Source organism: Cherax quadricarinatus, chromosome 42, assembly GCF_038502225.1.
Source record: "Cherax quadricarinatus isolate ZL_2023a chromosome 42, ASM3850222v1, whole genome shotgun sequence".
Classification (NCBI taxonomy): Eukaryota; Metazoa; Arthropoda; class Malacostraca; order Decapoda; family Parastacidae; genus Cherax; species Cherax quadricarinatus.
This window is the reverse complement of record NC_091333.1, coordinates 19,185,117-19,209,134: the sequence shown is the minus strand read 5'-3', so window position 1 is coordinate 19,209,134 and position 24,018 is coordinate 19,185,117. Positions and strand designations below refer to the sequence as shown.

Below are 24,018 nucleotides of genomic sequence, written 5' to 3'. Positions count from 1 at the left end.
TTTCTTTCTTTTTTGGGTCACCCTGCCTCGGTGGGAGACGGCCGACTTGTTTAAAAAAAAAAATATATATATATTATATATATATGTTACACACACAGACACAGACACAGACACAGACACAGACACAGACACAGACACAGACACACACACACACACACACACACACACACACACACACACACACACACACACACACACACACACACACACACACACACACACACACACACACAGGTATGTCCTACGAGGAGAGGTTAAGGGAAATCAACCTGACGACACTGGAGGACAGGAGAGGGGGGACATGATAACGACATACAAAATACTGAGAGGAATTGACAAGGTGGACAAAGACAGGATGTTCCAGAGATTGGACACAGTAACAAGGGGACACAGTTGGAAGTTGAAGACACAGATTAATCACAGGGAAGTTAGGAAGTATTTTTTCAGCCACAGAGTAGTCAGTAAGTGGAATAGTTTGGGAAGCGATGTAGTGGAGGCAGGATCCATACATAGCTTTAAGCAGAGGTATGATAAAGCTCACGGCTCAGGGAGAGTGACCTAGTAGCGATCAGTGAAGAGGCGGGACCAGGAGCTCGGACTCGACCCCCGCAACCTCAACTAGGTGAGTACACACACATACATCCACCCAACACACACATCCACCCAACACACACACATACACACATCCACCTCACACACACATCCACCCAACACACACATCCACCCAACACACACACATCCACCCAACACACACACATCCACCCAACACACACACACACACATCCACCCAACACACACACACACACATCCACCCAACACACACACACGTCCACCCAACACACACACACACGTCCACCCAACACACACACACGTCCACCCAACACACACACACGTCCACCCAACACACACACACGTCCACCCAACACACACACACGTCCACCCAACACACACACACACGTCCACCCAACACACACACGTCCACCCAACGCGCGCGCGCACACACACACACACACACACACACACACACACATCCACCCAACACACACACACACACACACACACACACACATATCCACCCAACACATATATATCCACCCAACACACACACACATACACACATATATATATCCACCCAACACACACACACACACATGCACACACACGTGCACACACACACACACATATCCACCCAACACACACACACACACACACACATATCCACCCAACACACACACACACACACACACACACATCCACCCAACACACACACACACACACATCAACCCAACACACACACACATCCACCCAACACACACACACATCCACCCAACACACACATACATCCACCCAACACACACACACATACATCCACCCAACACACACACACACACACAACCACCCATTACACACACATCCACCCAACACACACACACACACACATCCACCCAACACACACACACACACACATCCACCCAACACACACACACGTCCACCCAACACACACACACACACGTCCACCCAACACACACACACACACACACACACACACACACACACACACACACACACACACACACACACATACACCCAACACACACACACACACCTCAGAACAGCATTCCGACATCTTAATAAGGAATCATTCAGGACCCTGTACACTGTGTACGTTAGGCCCATATTGGAGTATGCGGCACCAGTTTGGAACCCACACCTAGCCAAGCACGTAAAGAAACTAGAGAAAGTGCAAAGGTTTGCAACAAGACTAGTCCCAGAGCTAAGAGGTATGTCCTACGAGGAGAGGTTAAGGGAAATCAACCTGACGACACTGGAGGACAGGAGAGAGAGGGGGGACATGATAACGACATACAAAATACCGAGAGGAATTGACAAGGTGGACAAAGACAGGATGTTCCAGAGATTGGACACAGTAACAAGGGGACACAGTTGGAAGCTGAAGACACAGATGAATCACAGAGATGTTAGGAAGTATTTCTTCAGCCACAGAGTAGTCAGTAAGTGGAATAGTTTGGGAAGCGATGTGGAGGCAGGATCCATACATAGCTTTAAGCAGAGGTATGATAAAGCTCACGGCTCAGGGAGAGTGACCTAGTAGCGATCAGTGAAGAGGCGGGGCCAGGAGCTCGGACTCGACCCCCGCAACCTCAACTAGGCGAGTCAACTAGGTGAGTACACACACACACAGACACACACAGACACACACACACACACACACACACACACACACACACAGACACACACACACAGACACACACACACACAGACACACACACACAGACACACACAGACACAGACACACACAGACACACACAGACACACACACACACAGACACACACACACAGACACACACACACACACACAGACACACACACAGACACACACACACACACACACACACACACACACACACACACACACACACACACACAGACACACACACAGACACACACACACACAGACACACACAGACACACACACACAGACACACACACACAGACACACACACACAGACACACACACAGACACACACACAGACACACACACACAGACACACACACACAGACACACACACAGACACACACACACAGACACACACACACAGACACACACACACACACACACACACACACACAGACACACACACACACAGACACACACACACAGACACACACACACAGACACACACACACAGACACACACACAGACACACACACAGACACACACACACAGACACACACACACAGACACACACACACAGACACACACACAGTCTCTATGTCCACAGCAGGACTCGAACCTGCTAACTCTGGATCAGAGTCCACAGTACTTTACCACGGAGCTAGACCCAAGATAAGTATGGGCACTTAGCCGAAGCTAAGCAATATAATATTTTGTGAAGGGATTCAGGGAAACTGGTTAGCTGGACTTTAGTCTTAGAGTTGGAAAGTACAGTGCCTACACTTTATAGAAGGGGTTTGGGATATTTGCTGTTTAGAGTGACATCTGAATTGTCGTATCTGAGCACCTATGCAAAAGCACTGATTATGTGTGAATAATGGTGAATGTGTTTCTTTTTTTTGGATCACCCTGCCTTAGCGGGTGTAATTTGTTTTATAAGTTTACAGAGAATTATTGACAAACAGTTTTGCAAAGATGCTTTTGAAACTAAGAAATGCTTAACCCCTTGAGTATCACGATCCCCTCTTGCAAACTTACTCCCAGGGTCAAAAATTTAAAAAAAAAAAAAATTCTTACGAAATGATAGAGAATGTTTTTCCGAAGATAATGAGATTTGATGGAAAACTTATGGAATTACATTTTCGCAGAGTTAGCGATCTCGGCATTATTTACGCATCAGCGATTTTGTCCACTTTGAGCCATATTTACATTGTTTGAAATAATTTCACCCGTTTGCGAATTGTTAAGCATTTCAAATCTCTTTCGTTGTCCACTGCATGTGGGAGGATTCGATGAAATCACTTTCAAAACGAGCTTGGTGCTCGGGGGTATGAGGTAACATCGCTTAGCTTCAGCTAAGCGCCCATACTTATCTTGGGTCTACCTCCGTGGTAAAGTACGGTGGACTCTGATACAGTTAGCAGGTTCGAGTCCTGCTGTGGACGTAGAGATAATGTTTGTAAATAATTTCGCCCGTTTGTGAATTGTTAAGCATATATAGGATATAGGAAAGCACTGGCTTGGTAACAGTTGTGGATGAGTGGAATGAACTCCCAAGTACCGTCACAGAAGCTAAGATGTTGTGTAGTTTTAAAAATAGGTTGGATAAATACATGAGTGGGTGTAGGTGGGCGAGAGTTGGACCTGTCTAGCTTGTGCTACTAGGTCGGATGCCATGCTCCTCCCTTAAGTGACGTGTCTGACCTCACTAGGTCAAGGCATTGGCTTAAGCCGGTAGGAGAATTGAACCTACCTCGCATAGGCCAGTAGGCCTGTTGCAGTGTTCCTTCTTTCTTATGTTCTTAATATGTCAAACAATACTAATAACATAGAAACATGACATACTCCAGAATGAATAAAATAAGTCATTATGTATGTAACAACAGGTGTTCTGCTACTGTTGTTGGGTGCATAAGGGCCCCTGTGAGCATAAACCATACATAATGTTGGTGAAGGCTGCAGTTGAGGCGGCAGTGTTGTCTGTAGCCCTATATATCTCCAACAACATTGGAGGAGTTAGTAGAATAGCTGAATCACTGAAGGAGGCACCCTCTACTACCATCAGTACCACCCTCTACCACCATCACTACCACCCTCTACCACCATCACTACCACCCTCTACCACCACCACTTTCGTATTTTTCTACAAACTTTTTCTTGAATTATATCGTGTTTCTCACATTCTTTACCAAAGGGCTGGCACTAGAAGCTTTCTTTGAGCCCATGATGGCTTATTTAGCAGTCACACACAATAAACAAGTGGCAAAAACAATGGATTATTACGAAATGTTTCATATGACCTGACAGGATACGTTCACTCACCAAGAAATAATGCTACACTGGCTGGGAATGTGTGTGGAAGGTGGCTTTGTCTGTGCGCTGGGTACTGGACAAGTTCCATACAATTGACGAAAACTAAACAAAAAGTAGACGAAAAAAGTTGGCCAAAACCGAAATCGGCGATAACGGAGAGGCCACTGTACTGTATTTACTTACAAACCAAGTATTTCTTACACTAACAAATTTGTAATTATACTGTTAATTAATATTGCAATTTTAGATTACAAAAACTTACCTTCTCAACCTGAGCACCATCAAGATGATTATATTTCTCATCACCCTGATTGAACTGTTCAGTAGCTTTACGAGCCAACTGAACAGAGCTTAATAAAGACTCGAAGGCAGCAGGAAGCTCCTCGCGCTCTCTTCTCCTTCCCTTTATTGGCTCCCCTTGTTTCTGTAAAGAAAAAAGTATGAATTTCAACAAGAATTACATATACTATTAATAAGGGATTAGCCCAGATCTTATGCTGCAAATTAAAAATTAGAATTCAATGAAAATTTCACTGAAAGTAAGATCTGAAGGTAGCTTGTGATCCAGAGATCAGTCAAAAAAAAAAAAATTAACCCTTTCAGGGTTCAGATCCCTGCTCTCAAACTTGCTGTCAGGGTCGAAAGAGGGAAAAAAACAAAATTATGAAATAGAAGAGAATTTTTTTTCTGAAGGTAATGAAACCAAAAGTATACTCGGTGATACTTATGCATTGGCGATTTCCACGTTGTGCCTTATTTTTGGCCAATTCCACTATTCCAATCTACCAAACTCAGCTATTTTGCCAGTATTCCTTCTATTCTATCAAATGAGTACAAGAAATTGTCCATTTACCTATTGCAACTCCCCAATAAAAAATAAGGTCCGGAATAAACAATGTACACATTCTTGGAACTTAAAACATATTTCCTCTGATCTTGAGTCATGTCTCCAGGCCCCTCTTATATTATGCTTGCTTTCCATTTTGAAATTTTATTCACAAAAAAATGAAGATTTACTATTATGCAACTAGTACTGCATATGTAATTGCATTAATAATGTCAGTGCATTCCTAAATGCGTATTAGACTTGCCAGTTGGACCCATATTGGACAAGTGATGTCATTTGTGTACTCTGGAATATTGGCAAAAATTGAACATTTCTGTTACTTTCAAGCTGCTTTCATTTCTGAAACTAATCAAAATCATCCCTATTTGTTTAATATATCTTCCATTCTATCAAGCGAGACCAAAAACCCGAGAATATAACCATAAAAACCATACAAAAATACATGACAAAGTTACTGTTTTAAACCAAAATACAGTTTTTTCCTCATTATGCACTGCATACTGTAGGATTTTTTTTATATGGTGCACACTTACTGCATAGACCCATTGTCATATCTAGGCCCAAATTTTGCAAGACAAGCTCATGGCATAGTACTATGGGACCGACACTAACTTCGAAGCTGTTATATAATGGGACGGATACTGAAAGGGTTAGATTTATTTACTTGGAAACATTAATCAATAGCACAAGTGATTTAGCTATGCCAATGTGATTATAGGAAGCATATAAGAATTTCTAATGAACTGTGTGTACAAAAAACATTTTTTGCTTAGAAAAAAATAAAAAATTAAAAAGATAAAATGAGAGCACTGAAATCACAAATATTCCTTCCTTACAATGCACAACAATGAACAGTGTATATTGCTGAGAACACCATGACTTTTATTAATACTGTACAGCTAATGAATGATACAGAGTAACAGCAGCCGTGATAAGTATATACATAAAAGTTCGCTTATATCCACAAAACTTAATGCTACTCATCCCCAACATGTCATACAAAGTATAATGTTGAATCAGAAGACACTGTTTGAAGAATTCATGTAAGTAAAAATAATTTTGTTGGCATAGAGCAAACACTTACTGCAATGAACTACTGCACAAATATTTTATTTGAGAAAACCTGAATAAATTTCATTAAACCACATCATTAGGCTATGTTACACTGACATACCAGAGACACAAAGATATGTGCCACAAGGGTGAATCAGATTTTCTTTTGATACAATTAACTAAAATATCTATTTTCAATTTCTAAGGTAATATGCTAATCTGGATGGCTCTCCACCTAACTGCTTTGAAGTTAAGTTTTTGACAAGACTGCAAACAAATCATGGTACTGCCTGCAAGCTTAACCCTTTCACCGTTTGATTTTTGCTGACGTTCAAGAGTAAACAAATCAAGTCACGTGTCCAATACACGTCAACTGGTGGAACTAACAAGCTTTCACAAATGCATTGTTATTATTTATACCAGTTTTACAATAATGCAGTAGTCTGCATAACAGTAAATCTATTTTTTGTGTGTGAATAAAAATTCAAAATGGAAAGCAAGTGTAATATAAGAGGGGCCTGGAGACATGATTAATGAACAGACAATATTATTCTAATGTTAGGAATGTCTGCATTGTTAATTCTGGATCCTATTTTGAAACTGGCCTTCCTTGAATTGTGTACGAAATTGGCCAAATTACCAATTTCTGACGACTTTATTGGGTAGTTGAAATCAATTAATGGGCAGTTTCTTGTACTCAATCAATAAAACAAAAGGAGTTCTAGCAAAATAGCTACATGTTTGGTCAACTGGAACAACGGAACTGGCAGAAAATAGGGCTTAAAGTGGGCAAAATCGCAGATGCATAAATACCGCTGAGACCTCTAAATTTACAAGAGCATAAATCCGCAAGTTTTCCACCAAATTTTGTACTTCTGGAGTCATTACCATTGGGAAAAGATTATCATTTCGCAAGAATTTTTTTTTTTTAAATTCTTCGGCACTGAGAGCAAATTTGTGAGCAGGGCCCAAAACTGTTCAACAGCCTCCCATCAAGCATTAGGGGAATTGCCAATAAGCCCCTGGCTGCCTTCAAGAGAGAGCTGGACAGATACCTAAAGTCAGTGCCGGATCAGCAGGGCTGTGGCTCGTACTTTGGACTGCGTGCGGCCAGCAGTAACAGCCTAGTTGATCAGGCCCTGATCCATCGGGAGGCCTGGTCATGGACTGGGCCGCGGGGGCGTTGATCCCCTGATAACCTCCAAGTAACCTCCAGGGGTCTTGACAGTGAAAAGGTTAAGGACACTTGCCATAGGTTCAAGCCCCACCCATTCCATGATTTTAGTTTTTGTACATGCAAGTTCCAGTCCTAGAAACATTCTGGTTTTTAGTTTGCTTGTAATACACTTTTTACCCTGCTTCTCTATAGTGTATCAGTGATGTGATCAATGTAATATTTGACACTTCTCAAAACTTATTTTGATCATTTTTTTTTTATAGAATAAAACATAAGGTTTACACAAACCATTTATACACTGTAGATAAATGTCATAATGTCGGTCTAGAAAGGCAGCTGTTAAAGCAATAAAATTACATTTGGAGAACCCCTCTTGGCAATGGCAAAATACTCAAGTCACACTTAAAGAGTGCAGAAAAGTTAATGTTGTTTGTGTGTGTGTGTGTGTGTGTGTGTGTGTGTGTGTGTGTGTGTGTGTGTGTGTGTGTGTGTGTGTGTGTGTGTGTGTGTGTTGATTATATATATATATATATATATATATATATATATATATATATATATATATATATATATATATATATATATAATGTATATGTATATGTATATGTATGTATGTATGTATGTATGTATGTATATATATTTTTTATTATTTATTATCACACCGGCCGATTCCCACCAAGGCAGGGTGGCCCGAAAAAGAAAAACTTTCACCATCATTCACTCCTTTTACATTTAGTCACCACACTCGCACAATATATACAGGAGAGGGCTCACACTATGCTCCCGGCATTTTAGTCGCCTCTTAACATATATATATATATAAACTGCCATATCCCAAACCCCTCCTATATAAAGTGCAGGCATTGTACTTCCCATATATTCCAGGACTCAAGTATATATATATATATATATATTTTTTTTTTTCAAATAAGTCGGCCGTCTCCCTGAATCCCTTCATAAATATTAAGAAACACTCCAACAGAAAATCCCCAAAACCATTTCATCATCATTCCTTTCACCACACTATCTAACACGCTTTTGCACGCACGTGCTCCAGCCCCTTACGCCAATACCCCCTCTCTCCAACAGGACGACCCCTCTTCCTTCCCCTAGAAGCATACACATATAAAGATACACAACATATCCCTCCAAACTGCCAATATCCCAAACCCCTCCTTTAAAGTGCAGGCATTGTACTTCCCATTTCCAGGACTCAAGTCCGACTATATGAAAATAACCGGTTTCCCTGAATCCCTTCACTAAATATTACCCTGCTCACACTCCAACAGATCGTCAGGTCCCAAGTACCATTCGTCTCCATTCACTCCTATCTAACACGCTCACGCACGCTTGCTGGAAGTCCAAGCCCCTTACCCACAAAACCTCCTTTACCCCCTCTCTCCAACCCTTTCGAGGACGACCCCTACCCCGCCTTCCTTCCCCTATAGATTTATATGCTTTCCATGTCATTCTACTTTGATCCATTCTCTCTAAATGACCAAACCACCTCAACAACCCCTCCTCTGCCCTCTGACTAATACTTTTATTAACTCCACACCTTCTCCTAATTTCCACACTCCGAATTTTCTGCATAATATCTACACCACACATTGCCCTTAAACAGGACATCTCCACTGCCTCCAACCGTCTCCTCGCTGCTGCATTTACCACCCAAGCTTCACACCCATATAAGAGTGTTGGTACTACTATACTTTCATACATACCCTTCTTTGCCTCCATAGATAACGTTTTTTGACTCCACATATACCTCAACGCACCACTCACCTTTTTTCCCTCATCAATTCTATGATTAACCTCATCCTTCATAAATCCATCCGCCGACACGTCAACTCCCAAGTATCTGAAAACATTCACTTCTTCCATACTCCTCCTCCCCAATTTGATATCCAATTTTTCTTTATCCAAATCATTTGACACCCTCATCACCTTACTCTTTTCTATGTTCACTTTCAACTTTCTACCTTTACACACATTCCCAAACTCATCCACTAACCTTTGCAATTTTTCTTTAGAATCTCCCCTAAGCACAGTATCATCAGCAAAAAGTAACTGTGTCAATTCCCATTTTGAATTTGATTCCCCATAATTTAATCCCACCCCTCTCCCAAACACCCTAGCATTTACTTCCTTTACAACCCCATCTATAAATATATTAAACAACCATGGTGCCATTACACATCCCTGTCTAAGACCTACTTTTACCGGGAAGTAGTCTCCCTCTCTTCCACACACCCTAACCTGAGCCTCACTATCCTCATAAAAACTCTTTACAGCATTTAATAACTTACCACCTATTCCATATACTTGCAACATCTGCCACATTGCTCCTCTATCCACTCTATCATATGCCTTTTCTAAATCCATAAATGCAATAAAAACTTCCCTATCTTTATCTAAATACTGTTCACATATATGCTTCAATGTAAACACCTGATCTACACATCCCCTACCCACTCTAAAACCTCCTTGCTCATCCGCAATCCTACATTCTGTTTTACCTCTAATTCTTTCAATTATAACCCTACCGTACACTTTTCCTGGTATACTCAGTAAGCTTATTCCTCTATAATTTTTACAGTCTCTTTTGTCCCCTTTCCCTTTATATAAGGGACTATACATGCTCTCTGCCAATCCCTAGGTACCTTCCCCTCTTTCATACATTTATTAAACAAAAGTACCAACCACTCCAACACTATATCCCCCCCTGCTTTTAACATTTCTGTCATGATCCCATCAGTTCCAGCTGCTTTACCCCCTTTCATTTTACGTAATGCCTCACGTACCTCCCCCACACTTACATTCTGCTCTTCTTCACTCCTAAAAGATGGTATACCTCCCTGACCAGTGCATGAAATTACTGCCTCTGTTTCTTCCTTAACATTTAAAAGTTCCTCAAAATATTCTCGCCATCTACCCAATACCTCCATCTCCCCATCTACTAACTCCCCTACTCTGTTTTTAACTGACAAATCCATATTTTCCCTAGGCTTTCTTAACTTGTTTAACTCACTCCAAAATTTTTTCTTATTTTTATTAAAATTTCTTGACAGTGCCTCTCCCACTCTATCATCTGCTCTCCTTTTGCACTCTCTCACCACTCTCTTTACCTTTCTTTTACTCTCCATATACTCTGCTCTTCTTATAACACTTCTGCTTTGTAAAAACCTCTCATAAGCTAACTTTTTCTCTTTTATCACACCCTTTACTTCATCATTCCACCAATCACTCCTCTTTCCTCCTGCCCCCACCCTCCTATAACCACAAACTTCTGCCCCACATTCTAATACTGCATTTTTAAAACTATTCCAACCCTCTTCAACCCCCCCCACTACTCATCTTTGCACAAGCCCACCTTTCTGCCAATAGTCGCTTATATCTCACCCTAACTTCCTCCTCCCTTAGTTTATACACTTTCACCTCCCTCTTACTTGTTGTTGCCACCTTCCTCTTTTCCCATCTACCTCTTACTCTAACTGTAGCTACAACTAAATAATGATCCGATATATCAGTTGCCCCTCTATAAACATGTACATCCTGGAGCCTACCCATCAACCTTTTATCCACCAATACATAATCTAATAAACTACTTTCATTACGTGCTACATCATACCTTGTATATTTATTTATCCTCTTTTTCATAAAATATGTATTACTTATTACCAAATTTCTTTCTACACATAGCTCAATTAAAGGCTCCCCATTTACATTTACCCCTGGAACCCCAAATTTACCTACTCATCCCGCCATAACATTTTTACCCACTTTAGCATTGAAATCCACAACCACCATTACTCTCACACTTGATTCAAAACTCCCCACGCATTCACTCAACATTTCCCAAAATCTCTCTCTCTCCTCTACACTTCTCTCTTCTCCAGGTGCATACACGCTTATTATAACCCACTTTTCACATCCAATCTTTATTTTACTCCACATAATCCTTGAATTAATACATTTATAGTCCCTCTTTTCCTGCCATAGCTTATCCTTCAATATTATTGCTACTCCTTCTTTAGCTCTAACTCTATTTGAAACCCCTGACCTAATCCCATTTATTCCTCTCCACTGAAACTCTCCCACCCCCTTCAGCTTTGTTTCACTTAAAGCCAGGACATCCAGTTTCTTCTCATTCATAACATCCACAATCATCTCTTTCTTATCATCTGCACAACATCCACGCACATTCAGACTTCCCACTTTGACAATTTTCTTCTTATTGTTTTTAGTAATCTTTACAGGAAAAGGGGTTACTAGCCCATTGTTCCCGGCATTTTAGTTGACTTTTACAACACGCATGGCTTACGGAGGAAAGATTCTTATTCCACTTCCCCATGGATATAAAAGGAAAATTAATAAGACCAAGAACTATTAAGATAAAATCAAAGAAAACTCAGATGAGTGTGTATAAATAAATGTGTACATGTATGTGTAGTGTGACCTAAGTGTAAGTAGAAGTAGCAAGACAATGCCTGTAATCTTGCATATTTATGAGACAGACAAAAGACATCAGCAATCCTACCATCATGTAAAACAATCACAGGCTTTCGTTTTACACTCACTTGGCAGGACGGTAGTACCTCCCTGGGTGGTTGCTGTCTACCAACCTACTCATGAATAATTTTTAAGTACGTAATATATGACTAACGTCTAAGTGATTAACCTACATAAAACAAGATGTTCAATACATAATGCTTAATAAGTAGAAAATTAAAACATTTAAAACTGAAAGGTATTTATAAGTCTCTCCAAGGACAAAATATCAAAGGTGGTAGCTTTCTCCAAAAAAAAAATGTGGAATGAAAAAAAACCAAGCATAGTACCATATTCTATTTGAAGACTCCAACATCTATGAGACAGAAGTCATCCTGTAAAGAAAAAAGATTTCACATGAAGAAAGAGAGATGAAATTCACCTACCTTTAATTCTGCTAACTTATCAAGGTACACCTGCTTGTTGCAGTCTTCTCCTTCTTCATACAGCCAAGTCTCTGTATCTTCCAGCTGATGACTTAGTTTCTCCCTATCACTTGGGCTGATGTACTGTTCAAGATCATCGTAAATACGACTACGCACATCATAAACATACTCTTCAACAGCATTCTAAAAAATAAAAAAAAAATAAAAATTACAGAAATTAAGAACATTTTCCACTAAAATATATTGTATACAATGTAGTAATTGCTCTTTTAATATCAAGAGAACTTGTTCAGCAACACTTACGTGTACAAAGTTCATGTAATCTTATTACATACTTCACATACAGGAAAAAAAAAAAAAAAAAAAGGCAGACAAGAACTATTTCATAATTTGTACATTTTTCGCTGTTTCTTTAATTTGGTGGCAAACTTTGGTAACCACTATGTTGGCAGGAGAAGGGAGGATGAAGGAGAATGAGAGGGGGAGATGGGGAAGGGTGAGGAAAGGGGACGAGGCATGAGAGACATTTTCAATGCATCATCAGTATGCAGTATTAAAGTTAGTACAAAAGTGTTTCTTAACATTCCACTAGAAGACTGGGCTTGTATGAGAAACCAGTGACATAAGACAACACTTGGGTAATACCATTGTACATACTGTACCTCCAACATCACCTATCACCATTAATCTAAATACACACGAATTATAAAAATCTTATTATTTTTTTTTATTTACCGGTCTTGTTTAAACTGACTCGACTTCATAATGTATCATCTTAAATCCTGCAACTCTGACAATATAATTAGTATATCAAGGGCCTAGTAAACTATGTCTGTATAGCATTACAAAACAAAAACCATCTTGTTTACCTTTGCATTAATACGGTCATTCTCTAATTTGTCAGCTTGGACCATTTGAGATTCACGTTCCACTAAGGAATTGAGATCAGCAGTGTTGAGAGACTTGATAACTTCCTTAATTGGCAGTTCCACCGTCTTCAACACTTTTTTTCCCTTCTTTTCATTGCCTTCATTCTGTCCGGGAGTAAACACATGGTGTAAGAGAAACCATTATGTATTATACAGCCTGGGTATATACCTTAGTAAAATTATGTACAGTGAAGTCGTGAATAATGCTGTGGTTGTGTTCCCGAAAACGGCATGTTACATGAAATCATGTTAACATGCTGTTCTTGAGACTACCAAAGTAGCAGTTTATTTACTGAAGTTTCCTAATTTGTCAACAGTTTTTCATGCCTTACACTGTAATTGGATGTTGTAAGATGTACATTAAAGTTAAGAAAAAAAGTTACGCAATTTCCTTACCTAAATTCTGGTTGATATTTTTTGTTCATCTTTAAATGAAAGTATACAGTGGAACTTCAATATTCATACTTCCCTATATCTGTACAACTCAATATTTACCCAACTTTCTGAGAAAAATTTGACTATCTGGATGTTGCCCTGATATTGAAACTAAACAAAATGGTTAATCTGGATGAAGTCCGACAAAAACAAAGCATCACACGCTCAGTCTCTCGTCAGCTTTCATTCACTAAGCATCATTCCTACAAGCTTCGTGAAACTTTTTATGGCATTTCATTGTTATTCTGTGGCTTTTTTTTTTAAATATTTTCAATGAAAGTAAGTAATAATGGCACCAAAAAAATAATAGTGATTCAAACAAGCCTAAAAGGAAAGCAGTGAGAACAATAAAGTGAAAAAAGAACTCATTGTGAAGTGGAAAAGTGGAACACGTGTTGGACCTGACCACTCAATATGGTATGGTGAAATTCACTAAATCATCTACATTGAAAAATAAAGAGGCAAAAAAAGGGGCTGAAGTGGTGAAAGAAGTGACAATTCTTCCAGCAAAAAGGTCACAGAAACTTAAAGAAACAGAATAACTCTCATCAGTGTGGATTAATTAGAAACAATTGGCCGGTGTCAGAGTTTCTGAAACAATTTGAGAAAAAGCAAAGCAGTTATATAGTGATCTCAGATGGGACACCCTAGGAAACAGTGCTGAAAGTGATGAATGCAAAGCAAGTAGGAACTAGGAGCTGACACAGTTACTTTTTGCTGGTGATACTGGGCTTATGGGAGATTCTAAAGAAAAGTTGCAGAGGTTAGTGTACGAGTTTGGGAGGGCGTGTAAAGGTAGAAAGTTGAAAGTCAACACAGATAAAAGTGAGGTGATGAGGTTATAAAATGATTTAAAGAAAAATTGGATATCACATTGGAGAGAGGGAGTACGGTAAAAGTGAACGTTTTCAGGTACGTATCTGGGAGTTGACTCGTCAGCAGATAGGTTTATGAAGGATGAGGTTAACCATGGAATTGATGAATGAAAAAAGGCGAGTGGTGCGTCACGGTATTTGTGGAAACAAAAAAACGTTACTCATGGAGGCAAAGAAAGGAATGTACGAAAGTACAGTGGCACCAACACCCTTGCATGGGTGTGAAGCTTAGATTGCAAATGCTGCAGTGAGGAGGAGGCTTGGAGATGTCCTGTCTAAGGGCAATGTGTGGTGCAAATAATATGAAGAGAATAGTGTGTGGAAATTAGGAAGTGTGGAGTTACTAAAAGTATTAGTCAGAGGGTTGAAGAGAGGTTGTTGAGGTGGTTTGGTCATTTAGAGAGAATGAATCAAAGTAGAACGACCTGGAGAGCTTATAAATCTGTAGGGGAAGGAAAGCGGGATAGGAATCATTCTTGAAAAAGCTGGAGGGAGGGGATAAAGGAGGTTTTGTGGGCAAGGGGCTTGGACTTCCAGCAAGCATGTGTGAACGTGTTAGATAGGAGTGAATGGAGACGAATGGTTTTTGGGGCCTGAAGAGCTGTTGGAGTGTGAGCCGGGTAATATTTAGTGAAGGGAATCAGGTAGTAGGTTGGTAGACGGCAACCACCCAGGGAGGTACTACCATCCTGCCAAGCGAGTAAAACAAAAGCCTGTAATTGTTTTACATGATGGTAGGATTGCTGGTGTCTTTTGCCTGTCTCATAAATATGCAAGATTACAGGTACGTCTTATTACTGACACTTAGGTCACACTAAACATACATGTACACGTTTATTTATACACACTCATCTGAGTTTTCTTTGATTTTATCTTAGTTCTTGTTCTTATTACTTTTCCTTTTATATGCATGGGGAAGTGGAATAAGAATCTTTCCTCCGTAAGCCATGCGTGTTGTAAAAGTCAACTAAAATGCCAGGAACAATGGGCTAGTAACCCCTTTTCCTGTAATAATTACTAAAAAGAATAAGAAGAAGAAAATTGTCAAAGTGGGAAGCCTGAATGTGCGTGGATGTTGTGCAAATGATAAGAGATGATTGTGGATGTTATGAATGAAAAGAAGCTGTAAATCCTGGCTTTAAGTGAAACAAAGCTGAAGGGGGTGGGTGAGTTTCAGTGGAAAGGAATAAATGGGATTAGGTCAGGGGTTTCAAACAGAGTTATAGCTAAAGAAGGAGTAGCAATAACATTTAAGGATAATCTATGGCAGAAAAAGAGGGACTATAAATGTATTAATTCAAGGATTATGTGGAGTAAAATAAAGGTTGGATGTGAGAAGTGGGTTATAGTAAGCATATATGCACCTGAGGAAAAGAGGTGTATAGAGGAGAGAGATTTTGGGAAATGTTGAGTGAATGCGTGGGGAGTTTTGAACCAAGTGTGAGAGTACTTGTGGTTGGGGATTTTAATGCTAAAGTGGGTAAAAATGTTGTGGAGGGAGTAGTAGGTAAATTTGGGGTGCCAGGGGTAAATGAAAATGGGGAGCCTTTAACTGAGCTGTGTAGAAAGAGGTTTGGTAATAAATAATACATATTTTATGAAAAAAGAGGATAAATAAAATATACAAGGTATGATATAGCATGTAATGAAAGTAGTTTGTTAGATTATGTATTGGTGGATAAGAGGTTGATGGGTAGACTCCACGATGTACACGTTTATAGAGGAGCAACTGATATATCGGATCATTATCTAGTTGTAGCTACAGTTAGAGTAAGAGGTAGATGGGATACGAGGAAAATGGCAACAAGAAAGAGGGAGGTGAAAGTGTATAAACTAAGGGAGAAGAAAGTTCGGGTGAAATATAAGCAACTATTGGCAGAAAGGTGGGCTGGTGCAAGTATGAGTAGTGGGGGAGTTGAAGGAGGTTGGAATAGTTTTAAAAATGCAGTATTAGAATGTGGGGCAGAAGTTTGTGGTTATAGGAGGGTGGGTGCAGGAGGAAAGAGGAGTGATTGGTGGAATGATGAAGTAAAGGGTGTGTTAAAAGAGAAAAAGGTAGCTTATGACAGGTATTTACAAAGCAGAAGTGTTATAAGAAGAGTAGAGTATATGGATTTATCAGTTAAAAACAGAGTAGGGGAGTTAGTAGATGGGGAGACGTAGGTATTGGGTAGATGTCGAGAATATTTTGAGGAACTATTAAATGTCGACGAAGAAAAGGAGGCGGTAATTTCATGCACTGGTCAGGGAGGTATACCATCTTTTAGGAGTGAAGAAGAGCAGGATGTGAGTGTGAGGGAGGTGCACGAGGCATTACATAGACTGAAAGGGGATAAAGCAACTGGAACTGACGGAATCATGACAGAAATGTTAAAAGCAGGGGGGGGACAGTGTTGGAGTGGTTGGTATTTTTGTTTAAAAAAAGTATGAAAGAGGGGAAGATACCCAGGAACTGGCAGAGTGTATAGTCCCTTTATATAAAGGGAAGGGGGACAAAAGAGATTGTAAAAATTATAGAGGAATAAGTTTAATGAGTATACCAGGAAAAGTGTACGGTAGGGTTATTGAAAGAATTAGAGGTAAGACAGAATGTAGAATTGCGGATGAGCAAGGAGATTTTTAGAGTGGGTAGGGGATGTGTAAACGGTCCAAGCAGATCTACGTTCACATGTGTAGTGCTACAAAAGTAGATCATTTTTTTTTTTCCCCTCAAGGGAGGTTCCTTGATGCTGGTGAGGGGCTCCTGATCGAGGGAATTGGATCTGTGCTCCAGTTCCCCGAATTGAGCCTGAATACCTTCCATCCCTCCCCCCACATACGTTGTATAATCCTAAGGGTTTAGCGCTCCCACATGATTATAATAATAATAAAAATACATTTTTTTACATATTTTCAAATATAACATTTTCAAATGTAAAAAAACAAAAAGATCTACTTTTTTTACATACTTTCAAATGTTGAAAAAACGTATATATACGTTTGGACCGTTTACGGGTTAAATTGAATCATATATGTCAACAGTATTTAGATAAAGGTAGGGATGTTTTTATTGCATTTATGGATTTAGAAAAGGCATATGATAGAGTGGATAGGAGAGCAATGTGGCAGATGTTGCAAGTATATGGAATAGGTGGTAAGTTACTAAATGCTGTAAAGAGTTTTTATGATGATAGTGAGGCTCAGGTTAGGGTGTGTAGAAGAGAGGGAGACTACTTCCCGGTAAAAGTAGGTCATAGACAGGGATGTGTAATGTCACCATGGTTGTTTTACCCTTAAACTGTCCAAACATAGATCTTCGATTTTTCAACATTTGAAAGTACAGTGGACCCCCGGTTAACGATATTTTTTCACTCCAGAAGTATGTTCAGGTGCCAGTACTGACCGAATTTGTTCCCATAAGAAATATTGTGAAGTAGATTAGTCCATTTCAGACTCCCAAACATACACGTACAAACGCACTTACATAAATACACTTACATAATTGGTCACAGTCGGAGGTAATCGTTATGCGGGGGTCCACTGTATATAAAAAAAGTAATCTTTTTCTTTTTTTAAACTTCGGAAATGTGTAAAAAACTATGACCTATTTTTTTTTTTTATTTGAAAATACAGTGGTCCCTCGTTTTTCATAGTTTTCGGGAATCCTAGATTTCGGAAATCATAGGGATATTTTCGTATAAGCATGGGCTCGCTAATCATAGGTTGACTCGCGAATAGTAGCTCGTCCGGGACACGTATGCACGGTGTGGGGCGGGGCGGCCTCCCTACCCAGCCAGCCTGGCATTGTTTACCAGTGAGCGAAGGTCCCCTCACGTGCTCCTACGAAATATTTCATAATATTCCACTCATTTTAGTGCTTGCAAGTACTAAATAAGCTACCATGGCTCCAAAGAAAGCTCCAAGTGCCAAGTCTGTGGTAAAGAAGGTGAGAAATACGATTGAACACTTCAGCATCCTCCATTGCATAACCCTTATAGGTATGGCTTCAGAGGGAGTGACTACCAGGACTTTGAACTCTGCTTGGAGAAAATTGTGGCCAGATTGTGTCGACAAGAGGGATTTTGAAGGGTTTGGGACTGACCCTGATGAGCCTATGTCTGTTGTTAAATCAATTGTGGCACTGGGGAGTTCCATGGGGTTGGATGTGAGTTTGGAGGATGTGGAAGAGTTGGTGGAAGACCACAACAAAGAGCTCACCACTGAGGAGTTGCAAGAGCTTCAGCAGGAACAGCAACAGATTGCAGCTCAGAATCTTGCTGCAGAGGAGGAAGAGAGATGGAAGAAGGTGCCTTCTTCAGAAATTAGAGAGATTTTTGCTATGTGGGGTAAGATGGAAAGCTTTATGGAGAAACATTACCCTGACAAGGTTGTTGCAAGCCATGTTGGCAACATGTACAGTGACAAAGTCTTGGGCCATTTTAGGGAAGTGTTAAAGAGATGCCAGAAACAGCTCTCTCCACAGTTATTTTGCGAGACAGGACTCCAGTGACTCTCAAGGTGGTCCTAGTGGCATTAAGAAACAGAGGAGAGAAGCAACCCCAGAAAAGCAATTGGTACCTGAGGTGTTGATGGAAGGGGATTCCCCTTCCAAACTATAAACAATCCACTCTCTCTCCTCCTCCAATCTCCCATACACTAAGAAGAATCTCCAATAAAGGTAAGTGTTATGCTGTTAATGTTTCATTCATCATTTCCCATTGTATTGTTTATGTACTACATCTATATTTCAAGTAAAAATTTTTTTTTGTTTTAATACTTCTGGGTGTCAGGAACGGATTAATTGTATTTACATTATTTCTAATGGGAAAATCGATTCGAAAATCGTAGATTTCGATAATAGTAGCAACTCCAGGAATGGATTAACTACAAAAAAACGAGGGACCACTGTACGTAAAAAAAACGTAGATCTACTTTTGGAGCACTACGCATGTGAACGTAGATATGCTTGGACAGTTTAACCCTTTGACTGTTTTCGACGTATAAATACGTCTTACGAGCCAATGTTTCTGACATATACATACTCAATAATTCTAGCGGCTTCAAATCAAGTGGGAGAAAGCTGGTAGGCCCACATGTGAGAGAATGGGTCTGTGTGGTCAGTGTGCACCACATGAAAAAAATCCTGCAGCACACATTGCGTAATGAGAAAAAAAAAAATCTGATCGTTTTTTTGGAATAAAACGCCGACTTTGAGGTGTATTTTCGTATAGTATTTATCGTTGTATTCGCGTTTTCATGGTCTTAGGTGATAAAATGGAAAACACATTACAGAAATAGAGACGATTTTCATTACTTTTACGATGAAAACGACCTTGAAACTGAGCTCAAAGTAGCGGAAATGTTCGATTTTTACCAATGTTCAAGAGTAAATAAATCACACCACACGTCCAATACACATCAACTGGGGAGTCTAATATTCTTTCACTAGTGCACTGATATTATTTATACCATTTTTACAATAATGCAGTCGTCTGCATAACAGTAAATTTTGTATTTTTTTTGTATGAATAAAAAATCAAAATAGAAAGCAATAATAATATAAGAGGGGCCTAGAGATGTGACTAATGAACAGAGCATATGTTATTTTAGTGCCACGAATGTCTACCTTTTTTATTCTGGACCCTATTTTGAAATTGGCATCTTTTTTATTTTGCATGAAATTGGCCAAATTGCCAATTTCTGACCACCATATTGGGTAGTCCAAATTAGTAAATGGGAGGTTTCTTGTACTCAGCAGATAGATAAAATGGAGTTCTAAAGAAATAGCTATGAGTTTGGTCAACTGGAACAATGGAATTGGCTGAAAATAGGGCTCAAAGTCGGCGAAATCGCCGATACGCATATGTCGCCGAGACCGCTAACTTCGCGGGAGCATAATTCCACGAGTTTTCGACCAAATTTCGAACTTTTGGTGTCATTACCATCGGGAAAAGATTCTCTATCATTTCATAAGAAAAAATATTTTTTTTTTTCAAAAATTGAGCGACATAGAATGACAGTTTCAGAGAGGGGCCTGAAACAGTCAAAGGGTTAAGGGTTAATATATTTATAGATGGGGTTGTAAAAGAAGTAATTGCTAGGGTGTTCGGGAGAGGGGCGGGATTAAATTATGGGGAATTAAATACAAAATGGGAAGTGACACAGTTACTTTTTGCTGATGATACTGTGCTTATGGGAGATTCTAAAGAAAAATTTTAAAGGTTAGTGAACGAATTTGGGTGTGTGTGTAAAGGTGGAAAGTTGAAAGTAGGGTGATGAGGGTATCAAATGATTTAGATAAAGAAAAATTGGATATCAAATTATGGGAGGAGGAATATGGAAGAAGTGAATGTTTTCAGATATTTGGGAGTTGACGTGTCAGTGGATGGATTTATGAAAGATGAGGTTAATCACAGAATTGATGAGGGAAAAAAGGTGAGTGGTGCATTGAGGTATATGTGGAGGCAAAAAATGTTATCTATGGAGGCAAAGAAGGGAATGTATGAAAGTATAGTAGTACCAACACTCTTATATGGGTGTGAAGCTTGGGTTGTAAATGTTGCAGCGAGGAGGCAGTTGGAGGCAGCGGAGATGTCCTGTCTAAGGGCAATGTGCAGTGTAAATATTATGCAGAAAATTCGGAGTGTGGAAATTAGGAGAAGGTGTGGAGTTAATAATAGTAGTAGTCAGAGGGCTGAAGAGGGTTTGTTGAGGTGGTTTGGTCATTTAGAGAGAATGGATCAAAGTAGAATGACATGGAGAGCATATAAATCTGTAGGGGAAGGAAGGCAGGGTAGGGGGTCGTCCTCGAAAAGGTTGGAGGGAGGGGGAAAAAAAGGTGTTGTGGGTGAGGGGTTTGGAATTCCAGCAAGCGTGCGTGAGCATGTCAGATAAGAGTGAATGGAGACGAATGGTATTTGGGACCTGACAAGCTGTTGGAGTGTGACCAGGGTAATACAGTGGACCCTCGACTAACGCTATTAATCCGTTCCTGAGAGCTCATCGTTAGTCAAAATAATCGTTAGTCAAGTTAATTTTCCCCATAAGAAATAATGGAAATCAAATTAATCCGTGCAAGACACCCAAAAGTATTGAAAAAAAAAAAATTTAACTCATGAAATATTAATTTTAATACACACAAACTGAAGAAGACATGCACAGTTACATGACACTTACCTTTATTGAAGATCTGGTGATGATTGATGGGATGGGAAGAGGGGAGTGTGTTGATGGTCTTAGTGTTTAGAAGGGGAATCTCCTTCCATTAGGACTTGAAGTGGCAAGTCCTTTTTCGGGGTTACTTCCCTTCTTCTTTTAATGCCACTAGGACCAGCTTGAGAGTCACCGGACCTCTGTTGCACAACATATCTGCCCATAGAGGCCTGTACCTCCCGTTCCTTTATGACATTCCTAAAGTGTTTCACAACATTGTCAGTGTCACCATTAAACACTTGTTCAGGTTTCAGTCCTTCACTGTCTATGTACTCCTTGAATTCCTGCACATATTTTTCAGCTGCTTTTTGGTCCAAACTGGCAGCCTCACCATGCCTTATCACACTATGTATGCCACTACGATTCTTAAATCTCTCAAACCAACCTTTGCTGGCCTTAAATTCACTCACATCGCCACTAGTTGCTGGCATTTTTCTAATTAAATCGTCATGCAACTTCCTAGCCTTTTCACATGATCGCTTGAGAGATGCTCTCTCCTGCTATCTGTTTTTCGTTTATCCATACCAATAACAGTCTCTCAACATCTTCTATCACTTGCGATCTCAGTTTCGAAAACATAGTTGCACCTTTGGCAAGAACAGCTTCCTTGATTGCCGTTTTCTTGGCCACAATAGTAGCAATGGTTGATTGGGGTTTTGTGTACAGCCTGGCCAGCTCGGAGACATGCACTCCACTTTCATACTTAGCAATGATCTCTTTCTTCATATCCATAGTAATTCTCACCCTTTTTGCTGTAGGGTTGGCACTAGAAGCTTTCTTGGGGCCCATGGTGACTTATTTTGCAGGTGCAATCACTAAAAAGGCTGTGATAATATGAAATGTTCGGATTGTATGCTTGGAAGCGACCGCTGTGGCTGGCTGGCTTGTAAACACTGGCCAGAAGTGGACGCGTCTCAGACAGAACGAATAGTGTTGGTCGAGTTTTTTAGCGTTAATCGAGGCAAAATTTTTGCGATAAAATGCATCGCTAGTCAGATTTACCGTTAATCGATGCCATCGCTGGTTGAGGGTCCACTGTATTTAGTGAAGGGATTCAGGGAAACCGGTTATTTTATATAGCCGGACTTGAGTCCTGGAAATGGGAAGTACAATGCCTGCACTCTAAAGGAGGGGTTTGGGATATTGGCAGTTTGGAGGGATATACAGTGGACCCCCGGTTAACGATTTTAATCCGTGCAAGAGGGGTAATTGTTATGCGAAATAATCGTTATGTGAATGAATTTTCCCCATAAGAAATAATGGAAATAAAATTAATCCGTGCAAGACACCCAAAAGTATGAAAAAAAAATTTTTTTACCACATGAAATGTTAATTTTAATACACACAAACTGAAAAAGGCATGCACACTTACATGACACTTACTTTTATTGAAGATCTGGTGATGATTGATGGGATGGGAGGAGGGGAGAGCATTATCTTCTTACTGTTTAGAAGGGGAATCCCCTTCCATTAGGACTTGAGGTAGCAAGTCCTTTTCTGGGGTTACTTCCCTTCTTCTTTTAATGCCACTAGGGCCAGCTTCAGAGTCACTGGACTTCTTTCGCACAAGATATCTGTCCATAGTGGCCTGTACCTCTCGTTCCTTTATGACTTGCCTAAAGTGTTTCACAACATTGTCAGTGTAATAATCACCAGCACGGCTTGCAATAGCTGTGTGAGGGTGATTTTCATCCATGAAGGTTTGCACTTCAAGCCACTTTGCACAGATTTCCTTAATCTTTGTAGTAAGCAACTTCTTCAATTTCTCTCTCCCCCCCTCTGAACCAGTTTCCCCAGGTCTGGCCTCTTGCTCTTGAAGTTGATCTATCAGCTCATCAGTGGTTAGTTCTTCATTGTCCTCCTCCACCAACTCTTCCACATCCTCCCCACTAACCTCCAACCCCAAGGACTTTCCCAATGCCACAATGGATTCCTCAACTGGCATAATCATCTCAGGGTTAGCCTCAACCCCTTCAAAATCCCTTTTGTCTACACATTCTGGCCACAGTTTCTTCCAAGCAGAGTTCAAGGTCCTCTTAGTCACTTCCTCCCAAGCCTTACCTA

At 40.1% G+C, this 24,018-nt stretch overlaps 1 protein-coding gene across 3 annotated transcripts in view; it reads right to left on the bottom strand.

Moving 5' to 3' along the window:
- The window catches only part of Hsp110 (heat shock protein 70Cb), a 200,455-nt gene that overhangs the window by 36,624 nt on the left and 139,813 nt on the right, over nt 1-24,018 (bottom strand). For all 3 annotated transcript variants that reach the window (XM_070093392.1, XM_070093393.1, XM_070093394.1), the window contains 3 exons: nt 13,394-13,558; nt 12,525-12,707; nt 4,773-4,934 (listed from right to left, as the gene is read on the bottom strand). In XM_070093392.1, coding sequence (XP_069949493.1) covers nt 4,773-4,934; nt 12,525-12,707; nt 13,394-13,558 — 510 coding nt within the window. The remainder of the gene's footprint in view (nt 1-4,772; nt 4,935-12,524; nt 12,708-13,393; nt 13,559-24,018) is intronic.